This window comes from Cyclopterus lumpus, chromosome 20 (assembly GCF_009769545.1).
Source record: "Cyclopterus lumpus isolate fCycLum1 chromosome 20, fCycLum1.pri, whole genome shotgun sequence".
NCBI lineage: Eukaryota > Metazoa > Chordata > Actinopteri > Perciformes > Cyclopteridae > Cyclopterus > Cyclopterus lumpus.
Window position 1 is genome coordinate 555,474 of NC_046985.1, and position 17,027 is coordinate 572,500.

Genomic DNA, 17,027 nt, shown 5'->3' on the forward strand with positions numbered 1-17,027 from the left:
TACGTCTGAATGACTGCTGCTTCCAGCGCTACGAGAGGAGCAGCAGCCAGTTAGATTGACCAACACAACGTGATGCGGTCTACGGAGCATGAGCTATGAAGCTACCTCGAGGAGTTACAGTCATTTCAATTGTGCATGTCACTGTCTGGCCAAAGTGCAAGCTCTAGAAGAGTTGAGGACCTCTGGGATCAAGTAACCTGGAAGAGCTTCCAGGATCACTAAAACTCTTCCAGGACCCACATTCTCAAGAACAAGGGGGTCACTGAGGAGCATCCATTGATCCACGAAGATGTTCTAGGTTGCTTGGTGGTTCCATGGGTCCTTGAAGATGTTCTAGATTGCTCGGTGGTTCCATGGGTCCTTAAGGATGTTCTAGGTTGGTCGGTGGTTCCATGGGTCCTTGAGGATGTTCTAGGTTGGTCGGTGGTTCCATGGGTCCTTGAGGATGTTCTAGGTTGGTCGGTGGTTCCATGGGTCCTTGAGGATGTTCTAGGTTGGTCGGTGGTTCCATGGGTCCTTGAAGATGTTCTAGGTTGCTCGGTGGTTCCATGGGTCCTTGAAGATGTTCTAGGTTTCTCGGTCGTTTCAGGGATCCTTGAAGATGTTCTAGGTTGCTTGGTTGTTCCATGGGTCCTTGAAGATGTTCTAGGTTGCTCGGTGGTTCCATGGGTCCTTGAGGATGTTCTAGGTTGGTCGGTGGTTCCATGGGTCCTTGAAGATGTTCTAGGTTGCTCGTGGCTTCATGGGTCCTTGAAGATGTTCTAGGTTGCTCGTGGCTTCATGGGTCCTTGAAGATGTTCTAGGTTGCTCGGTGGTTCCAGGGGTCCTTGAAGATGTTCTAGGTTGCTCGTGGCTTCATGGGTCCTTGAAGATGTTCTAGGTTGCTCGGTGGTTCCAGGGGTCCTTGAAGATGTTCTAGGTTGCTCGTGGCTTCATGGGTCCTTGAAGATGTTCTAGGTTGCTCGTGGCTTCATGGGTCCTTGAAGATGTTCTAGGTTGCTCGTGGCTTCATGGGTCCTTGAAGATGTTCTAGGTTGCTCGTGGCTTCATGGGTCCTTGAAGATGTTCTAGGTTGCTCGTGGCTTCATGGGTTCTTGAAGATGTTTTAAGGAGCTCGTGGTTCCATGGTCCTTGATGGTTAGCAGACCCTGAGGGTCACTTTGTGATCTCACAGTTCACCTGCTGTGAATGACAGTGTGTGTGTGTGTGTGTGTGTGTGTGTGTGTGTGTGTTCAGTGAGTGTAAAGAGGCGGTCCTGGTCTTGGCAGCAGTACCTGAACAAACAAAAAAATGAAGCTGCTCCTCTGTCACAGTTTACACAGGTAACACACACACACACACGTAACACACACACACACACACACACACACACGTAACACACACACACACGCACACACGTAACACACACACAGGTAACACACACACACACACACAGGTAACACACACACACACACAGGTAACACACACACACACACACACACACACACACACACACACATAACACACACACACATACACATTTGATGTAAAAGATTAGACGGCACTAAATATGTCCCTTCTTGCTACAACAAAAGAGACAGACAGCTGGACAGACAGACAGACGGACAGACAGACAGCTGAACAGACAGACAGACAGACAGACGGACAGACAGACAGACAGCTGAACAGACAGACAGTTGGACAGACAGACAGCTGGACAGACAGCTGAACAGACAGACAGACGGACAGACAGACAGCTGAACAGACAGACAGACAGCTGAACAGACAGACAGTTGGACAGACAGACAGACGGACAGACAGACAGACAGCTGAACAGACAGACAGTTGGACAGACAGACAGCTGGACAGACAGACAGTTGGACAGACAGACAGACAGACAGACGGACAGACAGACAGACAGCTGAACAGACAGACAGTTGGACAGACAGACAGACGGACAGACAGACAGACAGACAGCTGGACAGACAGACAACTACTGACACTGACCTGTCTCTCTCTCTCTATCCTGTCTGTCAGGCCCAGTGTGTTAGTGTTACTGACCTGTCTCTCTCTCTAACCTGTCTGTCAGGCCCAGTGTGTTAGTGTTACTGACCTGTCTCTCTCTCTAACCTGTCTGTCAGGCCCAGTGTGTTAGTGTTACTGACCTGTCTCTCTCTCTAACCTGTCTGTCAGGCCCAGTGTGTTAGTGTTACTGACCTGTCTCTCTCTCTAACCTGTCTGTCAGGCCCAGTGTGTTAGTGTTACTGACCTGTCTCTCTCTCTAACCTGTCTGTCAGGCCCAGTGTGTTAGTGTTACTGACCTGTCTCTCTCTCTAACCTGTCTGTCAGGCCCAGTGTGTTAGTGTTACTGACCTGTCTCTCTCTCTAACCTGTCTGTCAGGCCCAGTGTGTTCCCAGTAGGAGGACTGGTTTTAAAGTTGGGATGAAGCTGGAGGGCATTGACCCACTGCACCCGTCTATGTTCTGTGTGCTGACAGTCGCTGAGGTAACACACACACACACACACACACACACACACACACACACACACACACACACACACACACACACCTGTCTGAGATCGGTCAGGTGAGTCTCCTTCTCTCTGAAGAAATTCAACCTGCCAAAGACAATGATGGCACACTTTTACACTCTTTATTTACTACCCTGGACTCTTTATTTACTACCCTGGACTCTTTATTTACTACCCTGGACTCTTTATTTACTACCCTGGACTCTTTATTTACTACCCTGGACTCTTTATTTACTACTCTGGACTCTTTATTTACTACCTCTGGACTCTTTATTTACTACTCTGGACTCTTTATTTACTACCCTGGACTCTTTATTTACTACCTCTGGACTCTTTATTTACTACCCTGGACTATTTATTTACTACCCTGGACTCTTTATTTACTACCCCTGGACTCTTTATTTACTACCCTGGACTCTTTATTTACTACCCTGGACTCTTTATTTACTACCTCTGGACTCTTTATTTACTACCCCTGGACTCTTTATTTACTACCCCTGGACTCTTTATTTACTACCCTGGACTCTTTATTTACTACCCTGGACTCTTTATTTATTTACTACCCTGGACTCTTTATTTACTACCCCTGGACTCTTTATTTACTACCCTGGACTCTTTATTTACTACCCCTGGACTCTTTATTTACTACCCTGGACTCTTTATTTACTACCCTGGACTCTTTATTTACTACTCTGGACTCTTTATTTACTACCCTGGACTCTTTATTTACTACTCTGGACTCTTTATTTACTACCCTGGACTCTTTATTTACTACTCTGGACTCTTTATTTACTACCCTGGACTCTTTATTTACTACTCTGGACTCTTTATTTACTACCCTGGACTCTTTATTTACTACTCTGGACTCTTTATTTACTACTCTGGACTCTTTATTTACTACCCTGGACTCTTTATTTACTACTCTGGACTCTTTATTTACTACCCTGGACTCTTTATTTACTACCCTGGACTCTTTATTTACTACTCTGGACTCTTTATTTACTACCCTGGACTCTTTATTTACTACCCTGGACTCTTTATTTACTACTCTGGACTCTTTATTTACTACCCCTGGACTCTTTATTTACTACCCTGGACTCTTTATTTACTATCCTGGACTCTTTATTTACTACCCTGGACTCTTTATTTACTACCCTGGACTCTTTATTTACTACCCTGGACTCTTTATTTACTACCCTGGACTCTTTATTTACTACCCTGGACTCTTTATTTACTACTCTGGACTCTTTATTTACTACCCTGGACTCTTTATTTACTACTCTGGACTCTTTATTTACTACCCTGGACTCTTTATTTACTACTCTGGACTCTTTATTTACTACTCTGGACTCTTTATTTACTACCCTGGACTCTTTATTTACTACCCTGGACTCTTTATTTACTACCCTGGACTCTTTATTTACTACCCTGGACTCTTTATTTATTTACTACCTCTGGACTCTTTATTTACTACCCTGGACTCTTTATTTACTACCCTGGACTCTTTATTTACTACCCTGGACTCTTTATTTACTACCCTGGACTCTTTATTTACTACTCTGGACTCTTTATTTACTACTCTGGACTCTTTATTTACTACCCTGGACTCTTTATTTACTACTCTGGACTCTTTATTTACTACTCTGGACTCTTTATTTACTACCCTGGACTCTTTATTTACTACTCTGGACTCTTTATTTACTACCCTGGACTCTTTATTTACTACCCTGGACTCTTTATTTACTACTCTGGACTCTTTATTTACTACTCTGGACTCTTTATTTACTACCCTGGACTCTTTATTTACTACCCTGGACTCTTTATTTACTACCCTGGACTCTTTATTTATTTACTACCTCTGGACTCTTTATTTACTACCCTGGACTCTTTATTTACTACCCTGGACTCTTTATTTACTACCCTGGACTCTTTATTTACTACTCTGGACTCTTTATTTACTACCCTGGACTCTTTATTTACTACCCTGGACTCTTTATTTATTTACTACCTCTGGACTCTTTATTTACTACCCTGGACTCTTTATTTACTACCCTGGACTCTTTATTTACTACCCTGGACTCTTTATTTACTACCCTGGACTCTTTATTTACTACTCTGGACTCTTTATTTACTACTCTGGACTCTTTATTTACTACCCTGGACTCTTTATTTACTACTCTGGACTCTTTATTTACTACTCTGGACTCTTTATTTACTACCCTGGACTCTTTATTTACTACCCTGGACTCTTTATTTACTACCCTGGACTCTTTATTTATTTACTACCTCTGGACTCTTTATTTACTACCCTGGACTCTTTATTTACTACCCTGGACTCTTTATTTACTACCCTGGACTCTTTATTTATTTACTACCTCTGGACTCTTTATTTACTACCTCTGGACTCTTTATTTACTACCCTGGACTCTTTATTTACTACCCTGGACTCTTTATTTACTACCCTGGACTCTTTATTTACTACTCTGGACTCTTTATTTACTACTCTGGACTCTTTATTTACTACCCCTGGACTCTTTATTTACTATCCTGGACTATTTATTTACTACTCTGGACTCTTTATTTACTACCCTGGACTCTTTATTTACTACTCTGGACTCTTTATTTACTACTCTGGACTCTTTATTTACTACCCTGGACTCTTTATTTACTACTCTGGACTCTTTATTTACTATCCTGGACTCTTTATTTACTACCCTGGACTCTTTATTTACTACTCTGGACTCTTTATTTACTACTCTGGACTCTTTATTTACTACCCTGGACTCTTTATTTATTTACTACCCTGGACTCTTTATTTATTTACTACCCTGGACTCTTTATTTACTACCCTGGACTCTTTATTTATTTACTACCCTGGACTCTTTATTTACTACCCTGGACTCTTTATTTACTACCCTGGACTCTTTATTTACTACTCTGGACTCTTTATTTACTACTCTGGACTCTTTATTTACTACCCTGGACTCTTTATTTACTACCCTGGACTCTTTATTTACTACCCTGGACTCTTTATTTACTACCCTGGACTCTTTATTTACTACCCTGGACTCTTTATTTACTACCCTGGACTCTTTATTTACTACTCTGGACTCTTTATTTATTTACTACCCTGGACTCTTTATTTACTACCCTGGACTCTTTATTTACTACTCTGGACTCTTTATTTACTACCCTGGACTCTTTATTTACTACCCCTGGACTCTTTATTTACTACCTCTGGACTCTTTATTTACTACTCTGGACTCTTTATTTACTACCCTGGACTCTTTATTTACTACCCTGGACTCTTTATTTACTACCCTGGACTCTTTATTTACTACCCCTGGACTCTTTATTTATTTACTATTCTGGACTCTTTATTTACTACCCCTGGACTCTTTATTTACTATCCTGGACTATTTATTTATTTACTACCCTGGACTCTTTATTTACTACTCTGGACTCTTTATTTACTACTCTGGACTCTTTATTTACTACCCCTGGACTCTTTATTTACTATCCTGGACTATTTATTTACTACTCTGGACTCTTTATTTACTACCCTGGACTCTTTATTTACTACTCTGGACTCTTTATTTACTACTCTGGACTCTTTATTTACTACCCTGGACTCTTTATTTACTACTCTGGACTCTTTATTTACTACTCTGGACTCTTTATTTACTACCTCTGGACTCTTTATTTACTACCCTGGACTCTTTATTTACTACTCTGGACTCTTTATTTACTACTCTGGACTCTTTATTTACTACCCTGGACTCTTTATTTATTTACTACCCTGGACTCTTTATTTACTACCCTGGACTCTTTATTTACTACCCTGGACTCTTTATTTACTACCCTGGACTCTTTATTTATTTACTATTCTGGACTCTTTATTTACTACCCTGGACTCTTTATTTATTTACTACCCTGGACTCTTTATTTACTACCCTGGACTCTTTATTTACTACTCTGGACTCTTTATTTACTACCCTGGACTCTTTATTTACTACCCTGGACTCTTTATTTACTACCCTGGACTCTTTATTTACTACCCTGGACTCTTTATTTACTACCCTGGACTCTTTATTTACTACCCTGGACTCTTTATTTACTACCCTGGACTCTTTATTTACTACTCTGGACTCTTTATTTACTACTCTGGACTCTTTATTTACTACCCTGGACTCTTTATTTACTACTCTGGACTCTTTATTTACTATCCTGGACTCTTTATTTACTACCCTGGACTCTTTATTTACTACTCTGGACTCTTTATTTACTACTCTGGACTCTTTATTTACTACCCTGGACTCTTTATTTATTTACTACCCTGGACTCTTTATTTATTTACTACCCTGGACTCTTTATTTACTACCCTGGACTCTTTATTTATTTACTACCCTGGACTCTTTATTTACTACCCTGGACTCTTTATTTACTACCCTGGACTCTTTATTTACTACTCTGGACTCTTTATTTACTACTCTGGACTCTTTATTTACTACCCTGGACTCTTTATTTACTACCCTGGACTCTTTATTTACTACCCTGGACTCTTTATTTACTACCCTGGACTCTTTATTTACTACCCTGGACTCTTTATTTATTTACTACCCTGGACTCTTTATTTACTACCCTGGACTCTTTATTTACTACCCTGGACTCTTTATTTATTTACTACCCTGGACTCTTTATTTACTACCCTGGACTCTTTATTTACTACCCTGGACTCTTTATTTACTACCCCTGGACTCTTTATTTACTACCTCTGGACTCTTTATTTACTACTCTGGACTCTTTATTTACTACCCTGGACTCTTTATTTACTACCCTGGACTCTTTATTTACTACCCTGGACTCTTTATTTACTACCCCTGGACTCTTTATTTATTTACTATTCTGGACTCTTTATTTACTACCCCTGGACTCTTTATTTACTATCCTGGACTATTTATTTATTTACTACCCTGGACTCTTTATTTACTACTCTGGACTCTTTATTTACTACTCTGGACTCTTTATTTACTACCCCTGGACTCTTTATTTACTATCCTGGACTATTTATTTACTACTCTGGACTCTTTATTTACTACCCTGGACTCTTTATTTACTACTCTGGACTCTTTATTTACTACTCTGGACTCTTTATTTACTACCCTGGACTCTTTATTTACTACTCTGGACTCTTTATTTACTACTCTGGACTCTTTATTTACTACCTCTGGACTCTTTATTTACTACCCTGGACTCTTTATTTACTACTCTGGACTCTTTATTTACTACTCTGGACTCTTTATTTACTACCCTGGACTCTTTATTTATTTACTACCCTGGACTCTTTATTTACTACCCTGGACTCTTTATTTACTACCCTGGACTCTTTATTTACTACCCTGGACTCTTTATTTATTTACTATTCTGGACTCTTTATTTACTACCCTGGACTCTTTATTTATTTACTACCCTGGACTCTTTATTTACTACCCTGGACTCTTTATTTACTACCCTGGACTCTTTATTTACTACTCTGGACTCTTTATTTACTACCCTGGACTCTTTATTTACTACCCTGGACTCTTTATTTACTACCCTGGACTCTTTATTTACTACCCTGGACTCTTTATTTACTACCCTGGACTCTTTATTTACTACCCTGGACTCTTTATTTACTACTCTGGACTCTTTATTTACTACCCTGGACTCTTTATTTACTACTCTGGACTCTTTATTTACTACTCTGGACTCTTTATTTACTACCCTGGACTCTTTATTTACTACCCTGGACTCTTTATTTACTACTCTGGACTCTTTATTTACTACCCTGGACTCTTTATTTACTACCCTGGACTCTTTATTTACTACTCTGGACTCTTTATTTACTACTCTGGACTCTTTATTTACTACTCTGGACTCTTTATTTACTACTCTGGACTCTTTATTTACTACCCTGGACTCTTTATTTATTTACTACCCTGGACTCTTTATTTACTACCCTGGACTCTTTATTTACTACCCTGGACTCTTTATTTACTACCCTGGACTCTTTATTTACTACTCTGGACTCTTTATTTACTACCCTGGACTCTTTATTTACTACCCTGGACTCTTTATTTACTACTCTGGACTCTTTATTTACTACCCTGGACTCTTTATTTACTACCCCTGGACTCTTTATTTATTTACTACTCTGGACTCTTTATTTACTACTCTGGACTCTTTATTTACTACCCTGGACTCTTTATTTATTTACTACCCTGGACTCTTTATTTACTACCCTGGACTCTTTATTTACTACCCTGGACTCTTTATTTACTACCCTGGACTCTTTATTTACTACCCTGGACTCTTTATTTATTTACTACCCTGGACTCTTTATTTACTACCCTGGACTCTTTATTTACTACCCTGGACTCTTTATTTACTACCCTGGACTCTTTATTTACTACTCTGGACTCTTTATTTACTACTCTGGACTCTTTATTTACTACCCTGGACTCTTTATTTACTACCCTGGACTCTTTATTTACTACTCTGGACTCTTTATTTACTACCCTGGACTCTTTATTTACTACTCTGGACTCTTTATTACTACCCTGGACTCTTTATTTACTACTCTGGACTCTTTATTTACTACCCTGGACTCTTTATTTACTACCCTGGACTCTTTATTTACTACCCTGGACTCTTTATTTACTACCCTGGACTCTTTATTTACTACTCTGGACTCTTTATTTACTACCCTGGACTCTTTATTTACTACCCTGGACTCTTTATTTACTACCCTGGACTCTTTATTTACTACCCTGGACTCTTTATTTACTACTCTGGACTCTTTATTTACTACCCTGGACTCTTTATTTACTACTCTGGACTCTTTATTTACTACCCTGGACTCTTTATTTACTACTCTGGACTCTTTATTTATTTACTACTCTGGACTCTTTATTTATTTACTACTCTGGACTCTTTATTTACTACTCTGGACTCTTTATTTACTACCCTGGACTCTTTATTTACTACTCTGGACTCTTTATTTACTACCCTGGACTCTTTATTTACTACTCTGGACTCTTTATTTATTTACTACTCTGGACTCTTTATTTACTACTCTGGACTCTTTATTTACTACCCTGGACTCTTTATTTACTACTCTGGACTCTTTATTTACTACCCTGGACTCTTTATTTACTACTCTGGACTCTTTATTTATTTACTACTCTGGACTCTTTATTTACTACTCTGGACTCTTTATTTACTATCCTGGACTCTTTATTTACTACTCTGGACTCTTTATTTACTACCCTGGACTCTTTATTTACTACCCTGGACTCTTTATTTACTACCCCTGGACTCTTTATTTATTTACTACTCTGGACTCTTTATTTACTACCCTGGACTCTTTATTTATTTACTACCCTGGACTCTTTATTTATTTACTACTCTGGACTCTTTATTTACTACTCTGGACTCTTTATTTATTTACTACCCTGGACTCTTTATTTACTACCCTGGACTCTTTATTTACTACTCTGGACTCTTTATTTACTACCCTGGACTCTTTATTTACTACCCTGGACTCTTTATTTACTACCCTGGACTCTTTATTTACTACTCTGGACTCTTTATTTATTTACTACCCTGGACTCTTTATTTATTTACTACCCTGGACTCTTTATTTATTTACTACCCTGGACTCTTTATTTATTTACTACCCTGGACTCTTTATTTACTACCCTGGACTCTTTATTTATTTACTACCCTGGACTCTTTATTTATTTACTACCCTGGACTCTTTATTTACTACCCTGGACTCTTTATTTACTACCCTGGACTCTTTATTTACTACTCTGGACTCTTTATTTACTACCCTGGACTCTTTATTTACTACTCTGGACTCTTTATTTACTACTCTGGACTCTTTATTTACTACTCTGGACTCTTTATTTATTTACTACTCTGGACTCTTTATTTACTACACTGGACTCTTTATTTACTACCCTGGACTCTTTATTTACTACCCCTGGACTCTTTATTTACTACTCTGGACTCTTTATTTACTACCCTGGACTCTTTATTTACTACCCTGGACTCTTTATTTACTACTCTGGACTCTTTATTTACTACCCTGGACTCTTTATTTACTACACTGGACTCTTTATTTACTACCCTGGACTCTTTATTTACTACCCTGGACTCTTTATTTACTACCCTGAACTCTTTATTTACTACCCTGGACTCTTTATTTACTACCCTGGACTCTTTATTTACTACCCCTGGACTTTTTATTTACTACCCTGGACTCTTTATTTACTACTCTGGACTCTTTATTTACTACTCTGGACTCTTTATTTACTACCCTGGACTCTTTATTTATTTACTACTCTGGACTCTTTATTTACTACTCTGGACTCTTTATTTACTACTCTGGACTCTTTATTTACTACTCTGGACTCTTTATTTACTACCCTGGACTCTTTATTTACTACTCTGGACTCTTTATTTACTACCCTGGACTCTTTATTTACTACTCTGGACTCTTTATTTACTACCCTGGACTCTTTATTTATTTACTACCCTGGACTCTTTATTTACTACCCTGGACTCTTTATTTACTACCCTGGACTCTTTATTTACTACCCTGGACTCTTTATTTACTACCCTGGACTCTTTATTTACTACTCTGGACTCTTTATTTACTACCCTGGACTCTTTATTTACTACTCTGGACTCTTTATTTATTTACTACTCTGGACTCTTTATTTATTTACTACTCTGGACTCTTTATTTACTACCCTGGACTCTTTATTTATTTACTACCCTGGACTCTTTATTTATTTACTACCCTGGACTCTTTATTTACTACCCTGGACTCTTTATTTATTTACTACCCTGGACTCTTTATTTATTTACTACCCTGGACTCTTTATTTACTACTCTGGACTCTTTATTTATTTACTACCCTGGACTCTTTATTTATTTACTACCCTGGACTCTTTATTTACTACTCTGGACTCTTTATTTACTACCCTGGACTCTTTATTTATTTACTACCCTGGACTCTTTATTTACTACTCTGGACTCTTTATTTACTACCCTGGACTCTTTATTTACTACCCTGGACTCTTTATTTACTACTCTGGACTCTTTATTTACTACCCTGGACTCTTTATTTACTACTCTGGACTCTTTATTTATTTACTACTCTGGACTCTTTATTTACTACACTGGACTCTTTATTTACTACTCTGGACTCTTTATTTACTACCCTGGACTCTTTATTTACTACCCTGGACTCTTTATTTACTACTCTGGACTCTTTATTTACTACCCTGGACTCTTTATTTACTACACTGGACTCTTTATTTACTACCCTGGACTCTTTATTTACTACCCTGGACTCTTTATTTACTACCCTGAACTCTTTATTTACTACCCTGGACTCTTTATTTACTACCCTGGACTCTTTATTTACTACCCCTGGACTTTTTATTTACTACCCTGGACTCTTTATTTACTACTCTGGACTCTTTATTTACTACTCTGGACTCTTTATTTACTACCCTGGACTCTTTATTTATTTACTACTCTGGACTCTTTATTTACTACTCTGGACTCTTTATTTACTACTCTGGACTCTTTATTTACTACTCTGGACTCTTTATTTACTACCCTGGACTCTTTATTTATTTACTACCCTGGACTCTTTATTTACTACCCTGGACTCTTTATTTACTACCCTGGACTCTTTATTTACTACCCTGGACTCTTTATTTACTACCCCTGGACTCTTTATTTACTACCCTGGACTCTTTATTTACTACCCTGGACTCTTTATTTACTACTCTGGACTCTTTATTTACTACTCTGGACTCTTTATTTACTACCCTGGACTCTTTATTTATTTACTACCCTGGACTCTTTATTTACTACCCTGGACTCTTTATTTACTACTCTGGACTCTTTATTTACTACCCTGGACTCTTTATTTATTTACTACTCTGGACTCTTTATTTATTTACTACTCTGGACTCTTTATTTACTACTCTGGACTCTTTATTTACTACCCTGGACTCTTTATTTATTTACTACTCTGGACTCTTTATTTATTTACTACCCTGGACTCTTTATTTACTACTCTGGACTCTTTATTTATTTACTACTCTGGACTCTTTATTTACTACCCTGGACTCTTTATTTACTACCCTGGACTCTTTATTTACTACTCTGGACTCTTTATTTACTACCCTGGACTCTTTATTTACTACTCTGGACTCTTTATTTACTACCCTGGACTCTTTATTTACTACCCTGGACTCTTTATTTACTATCCTGGACTCTTTATTTACTACTCTGGACTCTTTATTTACTACCCTGGACTCTTTATTTACTACTCTGGACTCTTTATTTACTACCCTGGACTCTTTATTTACTACCCCTGGACTCTTTATTTACTACCCTGGACTCTTTATTTACTACCCTGGACTCTTTATTTATTTACTACCCTGGACTCTTTATTTACTACTCTGGACTCTTTATTTACTACCCTGGACTCTTTATTTATTTACTACCCTGGACTCTTTATTTACTACTCTGGACTCTTTATTTACTACCCTGGACTCTTTATTTACTACTCTGGACTCTTTATTTACTACCCCTGGACTCTTTATTTACTACCTCTGGACTCTTTATTTACTACCCCTGGACTCTTTATTTACTACCCTGGACTCTTTATTTATTTACTACTCTGGACTCTTTATTTACTACCCTGGACTCTTTATTTACTACCCTGGACTCTTTATTTATTTACTACTCTGGACTCTTTATTTACTACCCTGGACTCTTTATTTACTACCCTGGACTCTTTATTTATTTACTACTCTGGACTCTTTATTTACTACCCTGGACTCTTTATTTACTACCCTGGACTCTTTATTTACTACCCTGGACTCTTTATTTATTTACTACCCTGGACTCTTTATTTACTACCCTGGACTCTTTATTTACTACTCTGGACTCTTTATTTACTACTCTGGACTCTTTATTTACTACCCTGGACTCTTTATTTACTACCCTGGACTCTTTATTTACTACCCTGGACTCTTTATTTATTTACTACTCTGGACTCTTTATTTACTACCCTGGACTCTTTATTTACTACCCTGGACTCTTTATTTACTACCCTGGACTCTTTATTTATTTACTACTCTGGACTCTTTATTTACTACCCTGGACTCTTTATTTATTTACTACCCCTGGACTCTTTATTTACTACCCTGGACTCTTTATTTACTACTCTGGACTCTTTATTTACTACCCTGGACTCTTTATTTACTACCCTGGACTCTTTATTTATTTACTACCCCTGGACTCTTTATTTACTACCCTGGACTCTTTATTTATTTACTACCCCTGGACTCTTTATTTACTACCCTGGACTCTTTATTTACTACCCTGGACTCTTTATTTATTTACTACCCTGGACTCTTTATTTACTACCCTGGACTCTTTATTTACTACTCTGGACTCTTTATTTACTACCCCTGGACTCTTTATTTACTACCTCTGGACTCTTTATTTACTACCCCTGGACTCTTTATTTACTACCCTGGACTCTTTATTTATTTACTACTCTGGACTCTTTATTTACTACCCTGGACTCTTTATTTACTACCCCTGGACTCTTTATTTATTTACTACCCTGGACTCTTTATTTACTACCCTGGACTCTTTATTTACTACCCTGGACTCTTTATTTATTTACTACCCTGGACTCTTTATTTACTACTCTGGACTCTTTATTTACTACCCTGGACTCTTTATTTACTACCCTGGACTCTTTATTTACTACTCTGGACTCTTTATTTACTACCCTGGACTCTTTATTTACTACCCTGGACTCTTTATTTACTACTCTGGACTCTTTATTTACTACCCTGGACTCTTTATTTACTACCCCTGGACTCTTTATTTACTACCCTGGACTCTTTATTTACTACCCTGGACTCTTTATTTACTACTCTGGACTCTTTATTTACTACCCTGGACTCTTTATTTACTATCCTGGACTATTTATTTACTACCCTGGACTCTTTATTTACTACCCCTGGACTCTTTATTTACTACCCTGGACTCTTTATTTACTACCCTGGACTCTTTATTTACTACCCTGGACTCTTTATTTACTACCCTGGACTCTTTATTTACTACCCTGGACTCTTTATTTACTACCCTGGACTCTTTATTTACTACTCTGGACTCTTTATTTACTACCCTGGACTCTTTATTTACTACCCTGGACTCTTTATTTACTATCCTGGACTCTTTATTTACTACTCTGGACTCTTTATTTACTATCCTGGACTCTTTATTTACTACCCTGGACTCTTTATTTACTATCCTGGACTCTTTATTTACTACCCTGGACTCTTTATTTACTATCCTGGACTCTTTATTTACTATCCTGGACTCTTTATTTACTACTCTGGACTCTTTATTTACTATCCTGGACTCTTTATTTACTACCCTGGACTCTTTATTTACTATCCTGGACTCTTTATTTACTACCCTGGACTCTTTATTTACTACCCTGGACTCTTTATTTACTACCCTGGACTCTTTATTTACTACCCTGGACTCTTTATTTACTATCCTGGACTATTTATTTACTACCCTGGACTCTTTATTTACTACCCCTGGACTCTTTATTTACTACCCTGGACTCTTTATTTACTACCCTGGACTCTTTATTTACTACCCTGGACTCTTTATTTACTATCCTGGACTCTTTATTTACTACTCTGGACTCTTTATTTACTACCCTGGACTCTTTATTTACTATCCTGGACTCTTTATTTACTACCCTGGACTCTTTATTTACTATCCTGGACTCTTTATTTACTACCCTGGACTCTTTATTTACTATCCTGGACTCTTTATTTACTACCCTGGACTCTTTATTTACTACCCTGGACTCTTTATTTACTATCCTGGACTCTTTATTTACTACTCTGGACTCTTTATTTACTACCCTGGACTCTTTATTTACTACCCTGGACTCTTTATTTATTTACTACTCTGGACTCTTTATTTACTACTCTGGACTCTTTATTTACTACCCTGGACTCTTTATTTACTACCCTGGACTCTTTATTTACTACCCTGGACTCTTTATTTACTACCCTGGACTCTTTATTTACTACCCTGGACTCTTTATTTACTACCCTGGACTCTTTATTTACTACCCTGGACTCTTTATTTACTACCTCTGGACTCTTTATTTACTACTCTGGACTCTTTATTTACTACTCTGGACTCTTTATTTACTACTCTGGACTATTTATTTACTACCCTGGACTCTTTATTTACTACCCTGGACTCTTTATTTACTACCCCTGGACTCTTTATTTACTACCCTGGACTCTTTATTTACTACCCTGGACTCTTTATTTACTACCTCTGGACTCTTTATTTACTACCCTGGACTCTTTATTTACTACCCTGGACTCTTTATTTACTACCCTGGACTCTTTATTTACTACTCTGGACTCTTTATTTACTACCCTGGACTCTTTATTTACTACCCTGGACTCTTTATTTACTACCCTGGACTCTTTATTTACTACCCTGGACTCTTTATTTACTACTCTGGACTCTTTATTTACTACCCTGGACTCTTTATTTACTACCCTGGACTCTTTATTTACTACCCTGGACTCTTTATTTACTACCCTGGACTCTTTATTTACAACCCTGGACTCTTTATTTACTACTCTGGACTCTTTATTTACTACTCTGGACTCTTTATTTACTACTCTGGACTCTTTATTTACTACACTGGACTCTTTATTTACTACCCTGGACTCTTTATTTACTACCCTGGACTCTTTATTTACTACCCCTGGACTCTTTATTTACTACCCTGGACTCTTTATTTACTACCCTGGACTCTTTATTTACTACCCTGGACTCTTTATTTACTACCCTGGACTCTTTATTTACTACCCTGGACTCTTTATTTACTACCCTGGACTCTTTATTTACTACCCTGGACTCTTTATTTACTACCCCTGGACTCTTTATTTACTACCCTGGACTCTTTATTTACTACCCTGGACTCTTTATTTACTACCCTGGACTCTTTATTTACTACTCTGGACTCTTTATTTACTACCCTGGACTCTTTATTTACTACCCTGGACTCTTTATTTACTACTCTGGACTCTTTATTTACTACCCTGGACTCTTTATTTACTACCCTGGACTCTTTATTTACTACCCTGGACTCTTTATTTACTACCCTGGACTCTTTCATCTCTTTCATCTCTTGGACCATGTTCCACCCGTCACTCCTCTGCACACTTTAATAATACACATGTCACTTTAACTTAAACACTACATTCACTTTATAATTGCACTTCATCTGTACATTTTACATTTTATTTTATTCTATTTCTCGTCTGCACTTTGTTGATTGTTTATTTGTTGTCCACTGTTGTTGCTTGTTGTTGTT

At 37.8% G+C, this 17,027-nt stretch overlaps 1 protein-coding gene across 8 annotated transcripts in view; it reads left to right on the forward strand.

Moving 5' to 3' along the window:
* LOC117749458 (lethal(3)malignant brain tumor-like protein 4) overlaps positions 1–17,027 on the forward strand; it is a 58,465-nt gene that overhangs the window by 8,948 nt on the left and 32,490 nt on the right. For 7 of the 8 annotated variants that reach the window (XM_034560012.1, XM_034560013.1, XM_034560015.1 and 4 more), the window contains exons 3-4: positions 1,237–1,322; positions 2,381–2,485. In XM_034560012.1, coding sequence (XP_034415903.1) covers positions 1,237–1,322; positions 2,381–2,485 — 191 coding nt within the window. The remainder of the gene's footprint in view (positions 1–1,236; positions 1,323–2,380; positions 2,486–17,027) is intronic. The other variant, XM_034560017.1, reaches the window with a different exon arrangement.